General features: G+C 44.2%; 1 protein-coding gene across 1 annotated transcript in view; it reads right to left on the reverse strand.

The window, feature by feature from the left end:
- Positions 1 to 23,930, reverse strand: part of MREG (melanoregulin) — a 69,266-nt gene that overhangs the window by 43,315 nt on the left and 2,021 nt on the right. The window contains exon 2 of the mRNA XM_081578199.1: positions 6,002 to 6,161. Within this exon, the coding sequence (XP_081434325.1) occupies positions 6,002 to 6,161 (160 nt within the window). The remainder of the gene's footprint in view (positions 1 to 6,001; positions 6,162 to 23,930) is intronic.

Raw genomic sequence — 23,930 nt, forward strand, 5'->3', positions numbered from 1 at the left:
GAGCACATAATTATTTAATAGCTTTAAAAACAAGCCTAGCATTTCTATCACCGATTGTGCCAAATAAACATTACCTATTTTGAACCAAAATGTTCCTTAATCGTGTTTATGAGAACAGTTTGATTTTCAGCACTCACATTCTTAATCAAAAATCTAAGTATTTCTGAACAGAGTAAAAATCTTAAAGCCATGCACAAACTCCTAAAAGATCTATTACTGAACCATCGGAAGAGGCACCGAATAACAAGACGAGAGAACACTAAACAACGAAGGGCTAAGAAGAAACAAGATGAAGAATCTTGGAACTAATAAAACCGAAACACTTGGTTGGAGTCTTAACCAGCTGTACTCAGTGTGTAGATGCATAATGTGGGAAAGGTGGATTTTGACAGGGACCACTTTCTGAACTTCGGTCACAACCCCCAAACCAAACACAGTTCTCATCCTACTGATGTGAGACTGCCTTTCACATCACTGGTTTCAAAAAGTCACAGAAATAGACTTTGGATAGATTCCGCCCGTGCATTCTGAAATCTTCATGGAAGCACATACAATATCTAGTCCTCTCTTACAACTTCAATCATGGTGCTCATTACATTTTACGTCTCTAGATTCACAAAGTCCAGATTCAGATCCTGGCTCCATATTTCAACTGTGTGGCCTTGAACAAGTTGGTTCAAAAAGAAATAATAATGGCATCCACCTTACAGCTGTTGTGTAGAGGAACTAATGTATGTCAAGAGGCTGAACAGGGCTTGGCACAGTTTTCATTATTATCTTAAAGGGCAGGCTTGGTCAGTATGATTAGAATTATTTATACAAAACAAATAAATATGGTGCAATGATATTTCATTAACCATTATTAGGCCCCCTAGAATACAGAGTGTTATATGAAGTAGACAGCTAGGTTAATGAGAATGAACATAAGAACAATGATTTATTGACATGATTTTGTGGTTGTTTACTATTTTAAAAAAAATTTGTTGGTGGCTTGGAATGTGGGGTCTTACTCCCCAACCAGGGATTGAACACGCGCCCCCTCCATTCAAAGCACACTGGACCACCAGGGAAGTCCCTATTATTTCTTAGTTAAGCATAAAATATTTTCCAAAATTAAAGACAAGAGCAAAATTTTTCCACTACTTGGAGGTCTGTAAATGTGTCAGTTCTTCTGCTGTCTTCAACCTTTTGAAGGCTTGTGTAAATGAGTGGATTGTGTTAGAATTAAATAGTGTTACTATTTTATTTTCTGACACTGCAAGTAACTTTAAATTCAGGCCATGTTTCATTATTTGCCCTCCTATATATCGTCTTTTCTGATTTTTTTTCCACTTTGGGACAACACTGCAAATTTAGCCTTAACTATATTCATGGCTCTTCTCCCACCAGCTCCAGATTCAGTAAGGGAATGTAGGTGATACACACACTGTTTTGCAATTACTCTTCAATTTTCAGAGAATTCCAAGTACAGACGTTCCTAGGTTTTTCATGCTATTGCTGCTCAAGGAAAAACATAACGTTCGATTTTCCTTAATGCCTTGCTTGAGTTTCTAAATCGTCCTCATGCAAAAATATCTAGGGTTCCTTATTCCTTAGTAGGTGGAATTTGTTTTTCTCTCAAAAAACTAAAATCCTCTATTTTATTAAAATTTGTGCCAATTTTATCCTGCATGAAAAAGAAAATAAGCAATAGATACACCCACCACCAGCTTTCTACTTCTACCTTCTAAATTAACAGTTAGTTCATTTTTCAATCCTATTGAACAAGTAACAATAATATTGAGTAGTAGTAGTCTGTATTTTTGCCTGGAGAATCTTGTGGATAGAGGAGCCTGGTGGGCTGCTGTCCATGGGGTCACACAGAGTTGGACACGACTGAAGCAACTTAGTATGCACGCATGCATGCATGCATTGGAGAAGGAAATGGCAGCCCACTCCAGTGTTCTTGCCTGGACAATTCCAGGGACAGAGGGGCCTGGTGGGCTGCCGTCTATGGGGTCTCACAGAGTCGGACACGACTGAAGCAACTCAGTAGCAGTAGCAGCAGCAGCAGCAGCAGCAGCAGCAGTCTCTATAGTAAACATTAAGTATATAGCCCGTAAACATATTTTGTTTAGCTGACACATGTTTAATGTGAGCTATCATTTAATAATCTGAACATTTTATATGTAAATTTAGAGTTTTAGTTTCTTCTAAAAATCCAGAGTTCTGGCACTTCCAGATTCACAGTCTCAGCATGGCAAATAGCTATCTGGAGATCAGCAGCTGCTCCTCTTAAACAATGTGTGAATTTCCTGTGTTAGTCAGTTCTGCACCCTGAAGTGTTTTTCCTAGGTTCTTTCACAAAGGAAGCCCTAAGACAATTCCTACATTTTAAATACACATGTACTCTTTGATCCAGTAATTCTACACCTGAGAAAACAACAAAAGATCATACAAGTATATATGTATACCCACTGAGGCATTGCTTCTGCTCCTAACAACAAAAAACCTGAATCAACCTAAATAACAACAGGGACTGTCTGAATAAATCATGGGAAATCAATGCAAGAGAACAGAGAGCCCCTCAAAACAATAAGGGAAATCTACACATGGCGAAATGGAAATATGTCCAAAATACATTATTAAATGGAAAAAAAACAAAGTACAGAATGATATGTAATATATGATCCAATCTGTGGGGAGAATGATACTGGGAAAGATTGAGGGTAAGAGGAAAAGGGGGCGACAGAGGATGAGATGGTTGGATGGCATCACTGACTCAATGGACATGAGTTTGAGCAAACTAGGAGATAGTGAAGGACAGGGAAGCCTGGTGTGCTGCAATTTACAGGGTTGCAAAGAGTCAGACACGACTTAGCAACTGAACAACAATCCTTTGACATGCATATCATACTTTTGGTAGAAAATAAACTTTTTTTAACCATGTGTATATATATTCTTGCCTGGAGAATTCCATGGACAGAGGAACCTGGCAGGCTACAGTAGTCCATGGGTCGCAAAGAGTTGGACACGACAGAGCAACTAACACTTTCACTTTCTTTTTCATATATTATGTATGCATGTATGTATAGATGCTGCTGCTGCTTAGTCACTTCAGTTGTGCCCGACTCCATGCGACCCTATGAACTGCAGCCTTCCAGGCTCCTCTGTCCATGGGATTCTCTAGACGATAGTACTACAGTGGGTTGCCGTGCCAGCCTCTAGGGGATCTTCCCGACCCAGGGATCAAACCCAGGTCTCCTGCATTGCAGGCAGATTCTTTACCACTGAGCCACCAGGGAAGCCCATATACCTTAAAATACATACTTTATAAACACCTTTATATGTATAGGGCTTCCCTGGTGGCTCAGCTGGTAAAGAATCCACCTGCAATGCGGGAGACCTGCAATGCAGGAGACCTGGGTTCAATCCCTGGATTAGGAAGATCCCCGGGAGAAGAGAAAGGCTGCCCACTCCAGTATTCCGGCTTGGAAAATTCCATGGACTCTATAGTCCATGGGGTTGCAAAGAGTCGGCCACGACTGAGCGACTTTCACTTTACATGTATATATGTGTATATGTGTATGTATACACATAGATATAGTGTGTTAGTCACTTCAGTCATGTTTGACTCTTTGCAATCCCATGAGCTATAGCCTGCCAGGCTCCTCTGTCCATGGAATTCTCCAGGCAAGAATACTGAAGTGTATAGCTATCCCCTTCTCCAGGGGATTTTTCTGACGAAGGGATTGAACCCATGTCTCCTGCGCTGCCGGCAGACTCTTTACCATCTGAGACACCAGGGAATATATTTATATATCTATTTTACACCTAAAAGAAGGAAGCGCTATGAGTAGACATTTCACACCATTTCATCATCATCACCACATCATCACATCTGCATGTAGTTGACCTGATGGCCTGTCCTGGTTGCAGGGTTTCTTTCTCTAGAGTTAAACTTGATGTTACTTTTTAGGCAAGGAGAAGAAACAGCCTTCAGGAAGGCCCTTCACAAAGGCACAAGAGCAGCACAGAAGGACACAACGGCCTCTTTGGAAGCTGTCCTTATTCAGAGCGATTTGCAGCTCACGTTGCCTCCTCCACTGATTCTTCAATAGCAAAGGCAAACAGGGCAGAGAAGCTAGAGCTCCTCTGAGAGAGCTGCCAGGGCCAGGGCAAACACCCTGCAAGCCCCTTTCCTAGTTGGCAGGAGACCCTGCCAGGGGGAGAGGGAGAGGCGTATGACATGCATCATTTCTCTATTACAATCACAGCTTTGAGCAAAGTGGGGAAAGAAAAAAAGAACTGGTTCCATTCTCACCAGCAGAAACCCTAACTGGTTAGCCCAATAGCGTAGGGTAAGGACTATCTCTTCCCATTAAAGGAAAAACCAGGTCATGCATGCATCGCTGTCCATATGCTCAGGAAGGGCAGCCAGGACGGCTGTTTCTGGTCTAAGCAGCCTGTATGATATCTTTCGAACGTTACCAGCAGAGGAGGGGATTGCAGTGGGGATAAGGGAAGCCGGGGTAGCAGGTGTGTGGCCACTAGCAGGATGTTGGTGGTGGTGGTTTAGTTGCTAAGTCGTGTCCGACTTTTTTGTGACCCCATGGTCTGTAGCCCGCCAGTTCCTCTGTCTATGGGATTTTCCAGGCAAAAATACCAGAGTGGGTTGCCATTTCCTTCCCCTAGTCTTTGAGTTAAGCCCTGTGACCAATATTTTGTAGAAGTGATCCTCAGCAGGACCCCACAGCCAAGGAAGCATGCTCATCAAAGCCACTGGGGGACTCTCCAGCTACCCTTACCCCAGGTCCTAAGAACCAGAGGCAATTGTGATTCCTCACTTTTAAGTCCACCTCTATCCCCCTAAGGTACCCCAGGTCACACTAGAATAGAAGGACTGGGACACGAGGCTCTTCTAAAAGTTATTGGGACTTCCCTGGCGGTCCAGTGTTACAACTCCTCACTTCCACTGCAGGGGGCAGGCGACTGACCTCTGGGCTGGGGAGCTGAGATCCCACATGCCATGTGGCCAAAAAAAAAAAAAATTTATAGCCTGCTACAGCATGTTTTGGAGAAAATACAATTAATAATCAAAAATATAAAGAAACCTACATAAGAAACAGACCTCCCTTGCCATAACTGCCCCATACACACACATTCTGGTACTTTACTTCAAAGCAAGAGCCTGGCATTTTAAATGTCCCTATTCTTCTCAATTACTATAATATACAAAGGAACACATAAAGTCATATCTAATATAAGTATCTACTCAGAACTAACAGTTGAACACAGAAGTTAGAAAACTTAGGCTGTATTATATGGAAAAAGACACCCATAATATAACATTATACTGTATTGTTATAGTATATAATATTACTTTTGAGAAAAAAAGAGAAAATAAAATATGATCCCTTTTGCTGTTTTCTCTTAATTTATGAGGTCACCTCCTTTTCAATAGTCTAGTGCTCCTGTATCAATAACCTTGATTAAAAGTCCATTAAGAGTGGTTTCAAGCCTTATCACACAAATCATCTCAAATACGCCAGATACACTATTTGATCAATAAGCACAATTCAAGAAGATAAAACAGAAAAAAAACAAAAACAATTCAGGCTCCATTAATTCAAAACTGGAGATGATACAAAGTACCCTCCAAACTTCAGTCTGAATGTTGAACTGCGGCTTGCCAAACAACTGGAAAGATTAGACATGGACTGGTTAAGCTATTTAAGACCATAAAGTATCTTCATGATCTGAACAGCATTGCCTTGCTGTTTCCATACAGTTGCAATTTATATCATTAAAGCAACAATTAGAAATCAGTCTTATCTGTATATTAAGCAGGTATACCAAGACCAGCTATAATTCATGACTAGATGCTGCTAAAAGACCTGCCCTTCGTTTCACACATATCATGCTTCATTCTTTTCTCTATTTCAAGCTGTTCTTCTCTATCATTGCTCTCTTTTGCTGTGCATTACCATCTGCACATAGCAAGATCTCAAAAGCTGCTTACCTCTGAATCTTTGGCCTGCTGATTACGAACGACGATCAGGTTGTACAGGATCCTGTCATCGTCTGCCTCCGTGTGGGACACGTCGTGAGGCATACTCCACAAATTCTTTTCATCATCCCTTGCCAGCGTGGCTCCAAACGAAGAATATGGATTGCTACCACTATGGGATAGAAAAAGGGGGTGTGAGGGCTTTGAAATACATATTACATATAATACATACATTAGGCTTCCCTGGTGGCTCAATGGTAAAGAATCCACTCGCCAATGCAGGAGACATGAGATCGATCTCTGGTCTGGGAGGATACACGTGCCGCGAAGCAACTAAGCCCAAGAGCCACAACTATGGAGCCTGTGCTCCGCAACAAGAGGAGCCACGACCACAACTGGAGAGTAGCCCCTGATTTCCAAAACTAGAGGAAAGCCGTGCAGCAACAAAGACCCAAAATAATTAACTAAATATATATATACACCACATGTAAGTAACATATAAATTAAAATGTATTACATATTACATAATGTAATGATAGCTGATGGTGAACAGTGCCACCAGATTCATGGTCTCCGAAGGAGAAGATTTAACTCTGGGACCAAAGACAGGTCTCAGTCACTCAGAGCTTTGTGTGCAGAATTTTATTTAAAGTGACAGGACAAAGAAAGCTTCTGACATAGACATCAGAAGGGGGTAGAAAGAGTACCCGCCTCACTAGTTTAGCAGGGCCTTATATACTTTTCTGCTAGCTTCTGAGAACAGAAAAAAAAAATACCTCAGGGCTGTGAGAATTTTGCACAGACCATTTCCCATAACATACATCCCAGGATGACATCAGCATGAGATTAGCCAGAAGGAACAGGTTAACTCAGAGCTCAAGGCTGTCGAAGTTTTTACCCAGACTTTCTCCCATAACATACATCCAAAGCTCGAAAAAAGGCAGGTCCTTGAATAAGAGATACTGCTGCCTATGAGGCCTACTTGTCTAAGGCAAAAGAATGTGAAAAAGAAAGAATGTTTACCTCTTCCTTAAAGGGGGCCTTAGGCTTGGACTTCTTATCAACCTGCCTAAGTTAACTCTCCTTAATGCTTGCTCCTTGGAAGAAAAGCTATAACCAACCTAGACAGCATATTAAAAAGCAGAGACATTACTTTGCCAACAAAGGTCTGTCTAGTCAAAGCTATGGTTTTTCCAGTAGTCACGTATGGATGTGAGAGTTGGACTATAAAGAAAGCTGAGCGCCAAAGAATTGATGCTTTTGAACTGTGGTGTTGGAGAAGACTCTTGAGAATCCCTTGGACTGCAAGATCAAACCAGTCAATCCTAAAGGAAATCAGTCCTGAATATTCATTGGAAGGACTGATGCTGAAGCTGAAGCTCCAATACTTTGGCCACCTGATGTGGAGAACTGACTCAATGGAAAAGACCCTGATGCTGGGAAAAATTGAAAGCAGGAGGAGAAAGGGACGAGAGAGGATGAGGTGGTTGGATGGCATCACCGACTCGATGGACCTAAGTTTGAGCAAGCTCCGGGGGTTGGTGATGAACAGGGAAGCCTGGCGTGCTGCAGTCCATGGCATGGCAGAGTCGGACACGATTGAGTGACTGAACTGAACTGAACTGAAGTTAACTCTCTCAGTAACATAACAGTTGTGGTGGGAGGGTTTACCTGTTGTGGAGCACGGGCTGTAAAGCACAGTGGCACTAGTGGTAAAGAACTCGCCTGCCAATGCAGGAAACTAAGAGATGGGGGTTAGATCCCTGGGTCAGAAAGATCCCCTGGAGGAGGGCACGGCAACCCACTCCAGTGTTCTTGCCTGGAAAATCCCATGGACAGAGGAGCCTGGTGGGCTTCAGTCCACAGGGTTGCAAAGAGTCAGACATGACTAAAGCGACTTAGCATGCACACACAACATATAAATATATATTCCAAGCAAAAGAATCTGTGCTGCTTTTAATAATGAAGCATAACACAACAGAACAATTAAAAAATCACTTTTAAAACAACAGAGGACAGCTAAAATAGGATATCTGGCAGAGGTAATTTTACCATGTGAAACATGAAATTTATCATGAGTACCCTGGCAGCTAAGACAAAAAAAAAAAAAAAGGACTTCCAATGAGGAATAGAATTCTCATGTGATTAAAAGAAGCAAACGATTAATATGAAGAGATGAAATTTTTACTGGTTCTGAATTCAAGGAAATAGAGTGAATTCAAAGTACAATGGTATGTATTAACATTATCTATCAAATTCCTCACGACAAGAAAATTAAGTAATAAACATGCATATCTGAATACTTTCAATAAGCAGTACTGGATGTTGAGTAAGGATTTCAGGAACCACATGCTGACACCTGTGTCATGATTTACCCTTTCTGAGGCAGAATCTATGTTTACGAGGAGCTGAATGACAGAGTGTCATACCTAGGACATGCTTATACAAAGACCTGGTTAACTTCTGTGGGACTGGTCAGGTCGGGTCATGGTGGGGTCATCCCCTTCATCTGACATCAATAATATGTACAAGTTACTTACTCCATGTTACTCACAGGGCTTATAAAATTGTGAGCAACACAGACGTGGTCCCTATCCTTGAAACTTGGAGTCTAGGGAGGGACACAGAGTAATGAATGATCACATGACAATATAATTAAAAACAGTGGTAAGTGCTATAAAGGGGGAATTCAGGGAGCTGCGAGAGGTAGTGGGGATAGGCATCAGGTAGGTGTTGTGAAAAGGGGATTTAAATGAGTTTTAAGCTGAAAGACAAGAAATAGAGTTCCAAACAAAGAACATGGCATGTTCAAAGGCCCTGAAGTAGGGCGAAGGTAGGAAAAGAAGGCGGATGTTGGCTCATGAGTGAAAGAGAAGCTGAGGTGGCAGTTGGGGCCAGAGAATCTTGGCTCTGCAGGCCATGTTTTATAACATTCTTTAGAAATGTGGTCTTTATTCCTAGGAGCTAGGTAAGATCTAGAATGGCTTTAAGAGGACTGTAATGTGACATGAACAATATTACACCTTTAAAGATTTTTCTGGCTGACTTATACAAAAACACTAAGAACGTGGCATCTGATCCCATCACTCCATGGCAAATGCAAGGAGAAAAAGTGGAAAAAGTGATAGATTTTCTTTTCTTGGGCTCCAAAATCACTGCAGATGGTGACTGCAGCCATGAAATTAAAAGACGCTTGCTCCCTGGAAGAAAAGCTATGACAAACCTAGACAATATATTAAAAAGCAGAGACATTACTTTGCCAACAAAGGTCAGTATAGTCAAAGCTATGGTCTTTCCAGTAGTCATGTATGGATGTGAGAGCTGAACCATAAAGAAAGCTGAGTGCCAAGGAATTGATGCTTTTGAACTGTGGTGTTGGAGAAGACTCTTGAGAGTCCCTTGGACTGCAAGGAGATCAAACCAGTCAATCCTAAAGGAAACCAATCCTGAATATTCACTGGAAGGACTGATGCTGAAGCTGAAGGTCCAATACTTTGGCTACCTGATGTGGAGAACTGACTCATTGGAAAAGACCTTGATGCTGGGAAAGACTAAAGGCAAAAGGAGAAGGTAGGGGGTGGCAGAGAATAAGATGGTTAGATAGCATCACCAACTCAATGGACATGAATTTGAGCAAACTCTGGGAGATGGTGGAGGACAGAGAAGCCTGGCATGCTGCAGTCCACGGGGTTGAAAAGAGTCGGACACACTCCGTGACTGAACAATGACAACAACAAAGATTACTCAAATTCACATAGTCAGAAAGTACACTGGGGACTTTCCTGGTGGTCCACTGGCTAAGAATCCCAGCTCTCAATTCAGGGGATCCAGGTTCTATCCCTGGTCAGGGAACTAGATCTCAGATGCTGCAACTTACACCCAGCCCAGCCAAACAATAATTTTTTTAAAAAAATAAAAGAAAGTCATTGGCAGATGTGAGGGGCCAGAAGTGGGAGGGAGGTGGGGAGGGGGAAGGGGGTCTTAGTGTTTAATAGGGACAGAGTTTCGGTTTAGGAAAGTGAAAAATCAAAGAGATGGATGATGGTGACAGTTGTACAACAATGTGAATGTACTTAGAGCCACTGAACTGTACAGTTAGATACAGTTAACATGAAAGTGAAAGTCACTTGGTCGTGTCCAACTCATTGCGGCCCCATGGACTGTACAGCCCATGGGAATTCTCCAGGCAAGAATATTGGAGTGGGTAGCCTGTCTCTTCTCCAGGGGAATCTTTCCAACCCAGGGATCAAACCCAGGTCTCCCGCATTGCAGGCAGATTCTTTACCAGCTGAGCCACAAGGGAAGCCCAAGAATACTGGAGTGGGTAGCCTATCCCTTCTCCAGCGGATCTTCCTGACCCAGGAATCGAACCAGGGTCTCCTACATTGCAGGTGGATTCTTTAACTGAGCTATCAAGGAAGACCGTGGTTAATATAGCACGCTTCATATTATGTGACTTTTACCACAATTAAAAAAAAAAAGATCTTTCTGGCTACAGTGTGGAGAATGCTTCAGAAGGGTGAAGAGTGGACCTGAGGGATTCATTAAGACGGAACTGAAGCAACTCAGGTGAGACAGGATAGGCATTACCCTGCATAATCCAGGAGCAGGAGAGGGTAGAAGCTCTCTGGCTTTTCACCTGGATGGTGAGTGATGCCCTCGTCTGAGGCAGAGCTACAATGCCCCACGGCCATAGGGTGGCCAACAAATCTGCAGGTGTGATGGGAGGGAATGGCAAAGGAGGACAGATAGTGGGCGCCTGATAAGCAGACAGCATCTGGGAAGGAAGGATAAGAGTAACTGACAACTGGGCCGAAGGTAATGTTAAGGTTTAAACCAACATGAAACATTCAGAAGTTGGCAGTAAGGAGATGTTGCAACAGGAAGCAAAAGTTTGGGTCTCCAAACTGGTGTTCAGCACAGGAATCCTCCCAGCTAGGGATGGACTCCAACACTCGAGTAATGAGGTCCGGGTCAGGCTTGGGAGAGCCAACCACGGCCTGCTTGTGAAAACTGGGACAGAGAAGGGATAGGAGCTTGGAATCAAGGTCTACAGGAGGCCAGCTACCTGAATGGATGCTGAAAAGTGCTCTTGAAGTCTCTCCAGTTCAGAAGTGCAGGGGCTGAGACTGCACAGAGTGATCAGAACTATGGAGAAGGAGCGACTTTCAGGGAGTCAGACACAGCTCAGCCACAAAGTTGTCAGAAATTCCCTGTTTTCCCTTAGCTGCCTGACCCCACAAAAGCTGAACAGAGAGACCCACCACCCGCTCCTTTTAAGAATGATTAGCCAACAAATGGGGAGGCAAATGATGCCTTGGTGCCCATACGAGCTTTACCAAGCATGTCTATCTCATTCATTCATTCATGCATTCATTTATTCAACTGTATACTGCTACTGGGCTGGGTGCTCTAGGAACTCACAAATAAACAGGGCATTGTCCCTGTTGCTGGTGTAACTATAATGCAAGGAGGCAAGTGAATTTTCTTTTTAAGTGCAAACAGAAGGTTGTAGGAACAGAGAAAGAGAGACACATTATGTGTGATGAGAAGGAAGTTCAAGAAAGGTTTCATGGCATAGAAAGTAACCCAGATGTGAGGAGTACACAGTCTTTCTCCAGGAAGAGAGGCAAAGGGAATGGTGTTCTTGACAGAGGGAACACCATCTGCAGCGTATGGAAACTGAAAGTGTCCGCAGGGTGGGGGAACTCCCAAGTGTTCACGCAGGGCTCACCACACAGGCTCCCAAGGAGCTAAATGGAGAGACAGGAAGAAAAGGACATTTGGGGTCTGCTGGAGTTCAAGTTTTGTTCTGTGAATGGTGACAAGTTATCGAAGCAATTTTGAGCCCTGTCAGGTCTGAGTTTTACAGCAACAACCCTCAATAAAGAAGGAACAGGGCTTAGGAGGCTGTCACAATCAACGGTCACAAGAGGGTAGGTGTGGCTTTCCTGCCGTGGTCTTTGAGTTCCTAGTGTCGGGGGCCTGGGGGCCACTGTGGGGGAATAGTGGGGCAGGAGAGGGGCAGGGCTGCCCGGCAGAGAGAGGAAGATGCCCCACAAACCAACCACAACCAGAACAGCTGGTTCAAATCTGTAATTCATGCGAGTTACAGAGAAGATTCCTTTGGGGCATAGGAAAGGTGGTATTCTATTGCTAACTAAGTCTATGTTTAATTCAATACATTTTGAAATACTGGCTGGGGCATGAGTGAAGGAAGCTGTGGGCTTGAGAAATAGAGGTGGGAACAGCAAGCGTGGGTTCCTGCAGCATCAGAAACTCAGTCATGGCTGCCCTATTGACCCCAGATGGGTAACACGGAAGTGGGAGGAGGGGAGTCAGTGCTGACCGCATGAGGATGATGCCTTTATGGAGGACAGGAGGAGCCACGGCTGACCTGCACACCTGCAGGACATGCAGAGAGCACTCAGGATCTGGGCTTAGGACCGAGGACAGGGCAGGAGACCTAATGTGGGAGAAACGCTCATGCATCTCCATTACCGCAGAAGCCAGGGCACCAGAAGAAGCATCTGGAAACAAGGAGGAAGGAAAGGGAGGGAGTGAAGAAGGACCTCAGGGGAATGGAAAAGGAGACTACAGAGAGCAGGAGAGCCCAGGGAGCAAGAACGCTGGACAAAGAGGAATTCTCCAGAGCAGGTGGCACCGGACAGCGTCAGAGCGTGAAGAGCATGAACTCCAACGTCTTTATGCCCAAACAATTTTGCGGCCAGTGATAAACCACACAGCACTTTATCCCAGGTCCTCCACACCCTATCCCTCCCTCTGTACAACCATCTGAGGTCTCAAGGGGGCAGGTGACAGTGACGCTATCCCACTTGGCAGATGGGGACGAGACTACAGTTGTTTGACTTCTCCCGGGACAGGATGGTCCCCACCCTCCAGCACAAGGTCCCTGATGGGGCATCTCTAAGCAGCCACGGTCATAGAGTTCATAGAGTGCGTCCAAGTGCTGTGATGGGATGGGTCCTCAAACACAGCGGCTCAGATACTGACTCCAGGTGTGAAGTGGTTCCCGACTTCCCTGGGAAGCAAATTCCCCTGGGACTTCTCCTCAAGGCATCCAGACCCCGGGGGCACAGTTTTCACCAGGACAGTACACACCCCTCTCAGATTCTGAAACCTGAGTTACGTTCCAGAAACTCAGTCTTTCATTTTTCCCCAAATCTGTTTCATTTGCTTGTCTCATCAAGTTGATAGGTTCCACGCCTCTAAGGTAGGGATGAAAAGTGAAAGTGTTAGTTGCTGGGTCATGTCCAACTCTTTGTGACCTATGGACTATAGCCCGCCAGGCTCCTCTGTCCGTGGGATTTCCCAGGCAAGAATACTGGAGCAGGTTGCCATTTCCTTCTCCAGGGGATCTTCCCAACCCAGGGATCAAACCTGGGTCTCCTGCATTGCAGGGAGATTCTTCACCATCTGAGTCACCAGGATGTACCCAGTATTTCTTAACCCACATCACCTGGTGGGGGCGGGTACAGACAAGCTGCTTTACAAGTACTTTTAAAAGTTACAGAGCTGTGACCCCAAAGTACTAAAGGAAATCCCAGACATAACTCATTAAAAGTTCCCTAATGCAGGAGGTTTAGACATTAGCTAGTATCTACTTGAATGGGTGTGTGCTCAATGGCTCAGTTGTATCCAACTCTCTGTGACCCCATGGACTCTAGCCCACAGGGCTCCTCTGTCAAATGGAATTTTCCAGACTAGAATACTGGAGTGGGTTGCCATTCCCTTCTCCAGGGGATCTTCCTGATCCAGGGATTGAATCTGAGTCTCTTCTGTCTGCTCTGGCAGGCAGATTCTTTACCATTGTGCCACCTCGGAAGGTGATAAATAGCATCTGACCTTGAATAATCTAGCCACTTGTGGCTTCATAAGCCACAATTTCTTGGCTTGTTTTGAGAAGATTATGACAGGTGCCTTCTTGGCCAGTCGCTCATTGTTGCTTAGTAGCTAAGTCATGATCGTCTCTTTGCAACCCCATGGACTGTAGCCTGCCAGGCTCCTCTGTCCATGGGATTTCCCAGACAAGAATACTGGAGCAGGCTGCCATTTTATTCTCCAGGGAATCTTCCCAACTCAGGGACCAAATCTGTATCTCCTGTATCAGCACGTGGATTCTTTACCACTGAGCCACCTTGGCCAGTCAGTCCTACCCTCTCACAGTCAATCAGTTAATCAATATCTCTCTGTCTTCTCTCTCTTCTCCCCACCCCACAAGCACGCACACATACACACACACACACACACACACACACACACACACGACTCTAGCCAATGTCTAACAGTACCATCCATCCTTAACCTGAAATACTGAAGGCAGCTCTGTAGGAAGGTCAACACTGGCTTGTTTGGATGTCTCCTGACAGGCAGTGCCTCTCCAGCATCCCCTAATTAGGAGCAGTGCTGCCCTGACAACCCATGAGTCTCAGACTCTGCCTAGTCACTGATCCTCTCCCCAGGGGACAATATAAAACAGGAGAGAGAACCAAGGGCTTCTGCCCCAGGGTGAGCAATGACTCTCATCCGAGTGATGCTCTCAAGCTTGGGATCTGGGCGGCTATCCTCCTCTGCAGAGCATCCCCCTATGCCGCTTGGTTGCCTCCCTCACCTGGACCTCGCTCCCACCACCTTCTTCTTATCTATTCAAGTTACAAACCTTGTTTGTTTGAAGGCCTAGAGAGGTGGGGCGCACCACTAAATAAATCATTAAGTTAATAATTTCACCAAAACACCAATCAAGGTAAAAGTGAACGAGGACCTGTCAGACCAGCCTGGTTCCCAAGATCCCTGCTCCCCATTCCTTTCATCTTGTTCCACCACCCAGGCAAGGCAGCATCCGCTTTGTTTTAAAACTTTGAACCCTTAGGGTGGAGGGTCCAGAGCGAAGAAAAACCTAAAGCGAACAACTAAAGCAGCAGCTTGGGAACCTCTGCACACTCAAGCCTGTAAAGCACTGTGGGATCTTTGTGTAAAGCGAACTCGTGCAAAGGCCCTGGGGTCTGGGACAGAGCCCAGAAGGACAGAAGGCAGGGAGAAGAGGGCACTGAAACGGAGCTTCACTCTCCCTCCCTCCTCTGTAAAATAATCTCTAAAGGTTCTGAGGAAAGTGAGAGGGGCCGTTTCGCCCCTGGCCACCATCTGCTGATGATAAATATTTTATGAACTTCGGGCATCTGAGAGGTGACTCTGAAGTTACACATGAAGCGAAGCAAAAGCTGCTTTTCCTCCCAGATGGTAAGATGAGCAAAGTCTCAGGTTCCATACCCAACCCCACCTAGGGCGTGAGGCCAAATCTCTCGGGATTCTTTTCTTCCAATCTAGGGCTAAGGGAGACTCCAAGCTTAGAAACACCAATGTTAATCCAATGTTTGAACATGATTGAAACCCAAGTCTAAACATTGTCCCATGGATCCTGGCGCTTTTCTCATTGTTTAACCACCTGGTCTCATGACATCCTTCAACAGAAGAACTATCTACGTTCTCAATATGTAAGAAGAAAGACTCTGGGTGCTTTTCTGGGCCCTGCTTGCTCCCTGACATGCTCTCACCCTTCAGGCCTTCCCATCCCAAGGCTGAAACAGAGCCTCATGTCATCACAGGTTTCATTCACTGCTTTAAATGCTTCAAAGGCTTGAAGATGGTTCTGACAAAAAGTCTGTGAAGAAGGCAGGGGAAGCATGATTTTTCTGTCTCCCAGATGTGGAAACACTGGTGCTCGGGAAGATTAGACTCAGCCCTTGGTCTCTGCCTTGTTTACACTAACTCCTGGTCTCATGGCTTTGAATGCCATCTTCTTGAGGAAGAGTCTCAAACCTGTAACTGAGTCCCCAGCTCAGACCACGCTCTCAAGTCCCAGACTCCTGCAAGGCCTGCCTTCTTCCCTTCTCCATAAGGATGCCTGGTCCACAGCTCAAGTTCAACATGGTGCACCAAGCCCCCGACCTTCCCTCCAAACCTCGCCACCAACAGTCTCCCCACCTAGAAGATGGGAAACCTAGCCTTCCCCAGGCCAAAACCCTTCAAGTCATCCTTGGTTCTCTCACCCTCAACATCTAATCCAACAGAAAATCCTACTGACCATACATTAAACAAATGCCCACCTCTACCACTACCACTCCCCAGGTCAAAGAACCTCTGTCTTACAAAAGAATTCCTGCAATTTTTTTTCACTGATCCTTTTTCCAGGTCTGGAAGATCCCATGGAGAAGGGAATGGCTACCCACTCCAGTATTCTTGCCTGGGAAATCCCATGGATAGAGAAGTCTGGAGGGCTACAGTCCATGGGCTCGCAAAGAGTCGGTCGGACACGACTGAGTGACTAACACTTTCTTTCACTTTCACCTTTTTCAACCACTGCCTCTACCAATTCTCTTCTTAACACAATTAAAGTGATCTTTTCCATATGTCAATCAATTCCTGTCACCCCCTCCCTCACAACCCTCCAGCAGCTCCCATCTGACACAGAATATAAGCCCAGGTCACACTGTGGTCTATAAGCCCCACATGACATGCCAGCCACTCTGGTCTCTTTGCTGTTCCCTGCACCCACCAGTCACGCTGCCAGTCACGCTGCCATCTCCAGGCTCTTGCACTGGCTGATTCTTCTACCTATAATAGTGCTCCCTCCCCACCCCCACCCCCATATCCACATGCCTCGCTTCCTCCCCTCCTTCATATCACTGTTTAAATATCCCCTCTTCAATGAGGCTTACCCCGACCAATCTGTGTAAAATTGCATGCATGCTCTCCTGCCCCGGCTCTACCTCCATATTCATGGGGTCTACATCCCTGGGTTGGGGGAGGTGCAGAGGAGATGGTGGTTTCTGGAATCAACTCCCTGCAGATACCTAGGGATGACTGTATTTGTTTACCTTCTGATTTATTTATCAATACTATGTTTACTGTTTGTTGTGCTCCCCTAAAACCATAATGAAAACCCCCTGAGGATAAGATCTGTATCTCTTTTGCTCAGTGATGTATATGGAGTGCTCAGAACAGGACCTGACACTTAATGGATGCTCAATTTGTTGAATGAATGAACTGTGACTTCCCAACGTCACAGGGCTCTGAATGGCAGGAACGAGGCTGGAATCCCACTCTCCGGACTCACAGACAAGCTCTTAACATCTTTGAGCTGTTTAAATTCATGAAGGTGGGGCTCAGAGTCTTCCAGAGGAAGCAGACAGTAAGCATATATATTCATGTCTGGTGGTGATCAGCCTCTGAAGAAATAAGGGTCAGGTGGAGCCTGGTGGGCTGCCATACGGGGTCGCACAGAGTCGGACACAACTGAAGTGACTTAGCAGCAGCAGCAGCAGTGAAGGTGAAAAGTACGGTTTGAAAGAGGGTGGTCAGAAAAGATCTTTCTGATAAAATAACGTTAAGTAGAGACCTGAATCGAGGGAGGGAGTTTCCCGGGTAAGTGAAGGAAAAACATGCTAGGCAGGGAGGGCGCTAAGAGTGTATCTGAGGACCCAGGAGGAGGCTAATGTGGCTGAAGAATGAATAATTTGCCCTTATGTGCTGACTTTAAAATCTATACCGTTTGTAATAGCCCCAAACTGGAAACCACCCAAAAGTCCACCAACAGAAGAATGGGTGAACCAGAGGGAATGCATCATAACATCCATTAACAGAAGAATGGGTGAATCAATGGGAGTACGCCATAAAGCAGTGAGAACCACCGACGGCATGCCCCAGCTTGGACCGAGCTCACGAAGTCGAGAACGCACACAGTTTGATCCTACGTATGTAAAGTTTAAAAGCAGGCAAAACTAAAGTCCATTTTTAAGGTGCATACATAGGTGGAAAAGCTATCAAGAAAAGCAAGGAAATGACTATCACAGAAGTCTAGATATAATCAGGGGTGGGGGAGGGGGTTGCCCACAGCTATCTCTTGCCTTGGGCGGTGGTTATAGGAGTATCCATCCATCTTGTACCTGTTCTTTTTAAAAAAAAAGTTTTGTTTTTTTTCATGTGGACCATTTTTAAAGTCATTATTGAATTTGTTTCAATATTGCTTCTTTTTTACGGTTTTGTTTTTTGGCCACAGGGCATGTGGGATCTTAGCTCCCCAACTAGGGATTGAACCTGCACCCCAGCACTGGAAGCAAAGTCTCAAACGATCACCAGCAAAGTTCCTGTAGTTGTGTTTTACACTGACATGTGCTTGTATGTTTTCAGTCTTTGATATACAAACACAAGATTTTAAAAGTTAAGAAAAAAATAGTGAGAGGCAATTCCGTAAACTCTTAACTCCTTTCCAGGCAGTACAGGGGTTCTTTAGATATATACAGTCTCACCAAAATTATTTTCTAAAAAAAAAAGACACCCAAGAACAGAGTGCAGGGCATATTATTGGTGCAAAACAGATATGTACTGTTGTTGTTCAGTCGCTCAGTTGTGTCTGACTTCACAACCCCATGAACTGCAGCACGCCAGACTTCCTTGTCCTTCACTAACTCCCGGAACTTGCTCAAACTCATGGCCATCCAGTCAGTGATGCCATCCAACCATTTCATCCTCTGTCATCCCCTTCTCCTCCTGCCTTCAATCTTTCCCAGCATCAAGGTCTTTTCCAATGAGTCAGTTCTTCGCATCAGGTGGCCAAAGTATTGGAACTTCAGCTTCAGCATCAGTCTTTCCAATGAACACCCAGGACTGATTTCCTTTAGGATGAACTGGCTGGATCTCCTTGCAGTCCAAGGGACTCTCAAGAGTCTTCTCTAACACCACAGTTCAAAAGCATCGATTCTTCAGTGCTCAGCTTTCTTTATAGTCCAACTCTCACATCCATACATGACTACTGGAAGAACCAAAGCTTTGACTAGACGGACCACTGTTGGCAAAGTAATGTCTCTGCTTTTTAATATGCTATCTAGGTTAGTCATAGCTTTTCTTCCAAGGAGCAAGCGTCTTTTAATTTCATGGCTGCAGTCACCATCTGCCGTCAGCTATAAGTATACATATAACCCCTCCCTCTTGGTCCTCCCTCCCACGCTCCCCCTATCCCACCCCCTAGGTCATCAGAGAGCAAAAAGCTGAGCTCCCTGTGCTATACAACAGTTCCCACTAGCTATCTACTTTACACATGGTAGTGTATGTATGTCAACCCCAATCTCCCAAATCATGCCACCCTCTCCTTCTCCCACCGTGTCCACACATCTGCTTACTATGTCTACGTCTCTATTCCTGCTCTGCAAATAGATTCATCCATTCCATTTTTCTAGACCCCACATATATGCCTTAATATACAGCTATCAAATTTGAGGCAACTTGTCGCAGCAGTCCTGGAACCTAATAAAAGGTACCCCACTGTTTCTTTTAATTAACAAAATGAAATCTTGGGTTAAAATGTCATTCGCTATTTTACAGACAAATAAACAATGATCCAGCCATTCCAAAATGATCCATTTGCATCACTGTCCTGTCCTCAGCGCATATAGATATTTTGTTGTCATTGTGATCATTCCTTTCTACTTGAGAAAAACAGTGCAGAGAAGAATGACTTTCTGAACTTCAAAGCTTACACAGATGATGGACAATATGAACACTACAGGATTCATTCCTAAAACTGGGATGAGGGTGAGGACAGTGAGACTGAAAGCTTTGGCTTTTTTTTGGACAGAAGCCTGGTGTCAAGCCCATATCAGGCCATGGACCATTTCTCCAAGCCTAGACTTGTTCTAAGCTTCCTGGTGTTAGAAATGCCTATTCACATATTTGCTGGTGAAGCCGACCTTGGCAGCTGAATCACAGTCATGATTCACACATCGTAGGCCTTCAGGCTCCTTCCCAGGACTACACACAACCTTGCTGCCCCTCTATTCCATGTCAAACAGAATTTCAGCTGACATAAGCCCACAGAAAGAAGACAGTCTGCATCAAGCCTGGAACAGCTCTTCAAGGCTGCACCTTAAAGTCAGATGTCTTCCCTGGACAGAAGCAGCAGCTAAGGTTCAAGGAAGTTATGAGACTTCCCCAAAGTCCCACAGACAATTAATAGTTGGGACGAGGACTCAGGTCTCCTAACTCCCCCTAGGCTTGGCTCTTAAGGTCAGGTTGCCCCTGCATCCAGGTAGAAAAATTAAACTAAGGAAGGACATAGAAGAAAGGTGAAAAGGAGAAAAGAGTCACAATGGGCAGGAGCTAAGGCTAGTGACATCTACCAGTGTCTAGGATATAAACACTATCAGTTAAATTTGGAAACCGTTTGGTAGCTTTCCGAATTTTCTGCAATGCAAGGCATAAACTCTGAAGTCAAACAGACATGGATTCAAATTCTGACTCTCCAACTTACCAGTTGTGACTGTGAACTAATTATTTAAACACTCCAAGCCCTGAGTTCCTTACCTATAAAATGGGGAATAAATAACACCTATTTCATCTGGTCACTGTTGCTGTTTTAGTGGCTAAGTTGTGTCTGACTCTTTGGGACCTCATTAACTAATTAACTGCAGCACGCCAGGCTTCCCTGTCCACTGTCTCCCAGAGTTTGCTCAAACTCATGTCCAGTGAGTCGATGATGCCATCCAACCATCCCACCCTCTGTCGCCCCCTTCTCCTCCTGCCCTCAATCTTTCCCAGCATCAGGGTCTTTTCCAATGAGTCAGCTCTCCACATCAGGTGGCCAAAGTATTAGAGCTTCCACTTCAGCATCAGGACTTCCAATGAATATTCAGGGTTGATTTCAATCTTTAGGATTGACTGGTTTGATCTCCTTTGCTGTCCAAGGGATTCTCAGGAGTCTTCTCCAGCACCATAGTTCAAAAGCATCAATTCTTCAGTGTTCAGCCTTCTTTATGGTCCAACTCTCACATCCGTACATGACTACTGGAAAAAAACTGGAGTTTCCTCAAATTAATGTCCATTGAGTCAGTGATGCTATCTAACCATCTCATCCCTTGCTGCCCTCTTCTTTTGCCTTCAATCGTTCCCATAGTGACAGATGATAGAACGCATGGCCTTTAATCTTTCCCATAGTGACAAATGACAGAATGCATGTAAAAAAACCTTATACAATAGCACAATACAGTATGCTCCATTTATACAAGCTTAAGAATGCTACACACAGATTCAGTGTCGGGGTTACTTATGCAGGGCAAGGACAATGCAGTCATGGATGGATACACAGAGGGCTTCCACTCTACTGTTAATGTTTTTTTTTAAGGTGGGTGCTGGTATGTGGGTATCTGCTCTTTTATTCTTTATAACATTTTGTTCCAAATGTATTTTTTAAAATTTACACATAGGAAGAAATTAATATATTAACAGCTATTATAATTTTTATTAATCAAAAAGTATTCAGTTCTGACTCCATGTGGAGGACTGTGCTGGACACAACAGGGGATGCTAAAATAGTAAGATTCATCCCCCCTCCCCAATCTAGATTAGAATCTACAGTCTGACAGGGGTCACAGCCCCCATCTTACAAGTGAAATAATACCAGGGAGAGTGCAGTAAGGGACTTAAGGGGTAAACAGAAAAAAAAGAGACACCATAACTGTCTGGGGAGACTTTCTAAGACTTCATCATATAGGCGGCAACTGAAATGGGCCTTAAAAACCAAGTAGAATCTTCAGCAGTAGAGCAAACAAAAAAGATGTCTAGCTAACAATTATGCCACTAACAGCAACACCAGAAGGGAAACCAGCATGACTAGATGGATAACAGGCACAGAGATGAGAGAATGCAAAATCAGAGGCCAGAGAATGAGGAAATGGGAAATCAGGCCCGGATGGTCAGCACAGGGGCACTCCATGTACACCGAGGAAAGAACAGCAGACTTCTTTCTCTTGTAACTTTCAAGAGAAGAGTTTTCATATAATCATGCAGGGGAAGGAACCAGATCTCATGATGAGTGGGAGGCGAAGAAGGAGGTGGGGGTACAATTGACTGTACTTTAAAGACATCTGCGCCTGACACAAGGGAAAGCAGAGGATGCCAGCTAAAGAAAACAGCGACATGGGGATGAATTTATAGTTGGGGGAGGCCCCAGCATATTTCCAGAGAAAGGGCAAAGAAAGAACTCATGGGACAGAAAAAAATATAGATGCAAGCCAGACTACTGACAGCCATTCCCTTTAGGTACAAAATTCCAAAAAAAGAAAACAGAGCAAGATCAAAAACACAGGGACTTTCCTGGTGGCCCAGTGGTTAAAAATTTGCCTCACAATGTGGGAGACACCAGGTGGATCCCCGGTCAGGGACCTGGGATCCCACATGCTGCGGGGCAGCGAAACCCATGCACTGCCACAACTCCCAAGTCTGTGTGCCACAACTAAGACTTGACGCAGCCAAATAAATAAATAAATATTTTAAAAAACCCACAAGTGGCAATGTCAGACTGGCACAGGAGCTGAGATTAAAAACTAGTTTTGCTGAACTAATGAGATTCCCTGGTCTGCTTTGGAAAAGGACTGCAGGTGACCATGCACACAAATGATAACCGTCTTCCTTCCAACCATATCTCTTCCAGCACTATTGCCTTGGGGTATGAAATAAAGCTTGATAACCACTGTTTTATGATGGAATAAAGGGTTCAGTTGAGGGCAGGCAGTGTCTGTATAAAATCCTTTTTTATAAATGAAAAAAAATGACATGAAGAATGAAGTTCTTAACAAAATAAAAATTAAGACCATCTGGCCACATGACTTCACCACGTCAAGATTTCAAACCAGCCACTTTGGAAAACAGCCTGGCAGCAACTCAGAAAGTTAAACGTAAAATTTACTATGTGACCTAACAATTCCACTTCTAGGTATATACCCAAGAGAATCAAAAACATATGTCCACACAAAAATTTGTACACTAATGTTCACAGAAGCATTATTATAAGAGCCAAAAAGTGGAAACCACTCAAATATCTATCAACTGATAAATAAAATGTAAAACATCTATACACTGGAATATTATCCAGTGATAAAAAGAGTTAAGTGTTAATAAGCCTACAACATGGATGAAACTTGAAAACATTATGCTAGTGAAAGAAGTCAGATGCAAAAGGCCACATATTGAAGGATTCCATTTACACAAAATGTCGAGAATAAGTAAATCTCTAAAGACAAAAAGTAGATTAGTGGCTGACTGCAGGCCTGGGGGATGGCAGGGAGTGTACAGGGAGGGAAGGGCAGCAAGTGACGGCCAAAGAGTATAGTGCTTCTTTTTGGAGTGATGAAAAATGTCCGGAGTTAAGAGTGTTGATGACTGCACAGCTCTGTGAATGTATTAAAAAGCACTGAACTTCACATTTAAAAAAGATTTCAATCTAGACCTTCTAATGACTTGGGCAGGAAAGAACATGCTATCTATCTATACACTGCATCCCTTTGAGGTACATTCTATTATCATGCCCATTTTACAGATGAGGAAATTAAAGCACAAAAAAGTTTCATAACTTGTGCCAGGTCACCCAGGCTGGAATTTAACCCCAGGCAATCTGGCTCACGAGCACTATGCTATTCCGCCCCAACTGACTCTAAAGTCTTAAAATCACTTGCAAATTCGCTGACTTAAAGTGTAAACCAAGGCAGGAGAGGGTTGAGATTTTAAAACAACCAAAACTATTATCTTAAACAGCAATTCCCAACAGAATATTGAAAAGACCCAAGGCTCTGAGAATGAGACCAAGCTGAAGGCTGTTATTTCATGTTACTATGAATATTAACAAATTGAGGGTATAATCCAAGCCTGAAATTCCAGATTGCTATCCACTATTTTAAGACTAGGGGTAGATTACTGGGTTTCGCCCTGCTCAGAGCAGTCTAATAATCGAAGTGGGAACACCATTGCAGGAGCAAACAAAAACATTGTGTATGGTGTGTATATTATACACAGAAAACAAACAGGACATACATGTTTACGTACATATGTGCTCACTAAACCGTGAGGCGCAAATAGCAAGTTCTAAACCCTGAGT

The sequence above is a fragment of the Giraffa tippelskirchi genome, chromosome 3 (genome assembly GCF_054371585.1).
Source record: "Giraffa tippelskirchi isolate mGirTip1 chromosome 3, T2T-mGirTip1v1.2.pri, whole genome shotgun sequence".
NCBI classification, from domain to species: Eukaryota; Metazoa; Chordata; class Mammalia; order Artiodactyla; family Giraffidae; genus Giraffa; species Giraffa tippelskirchi.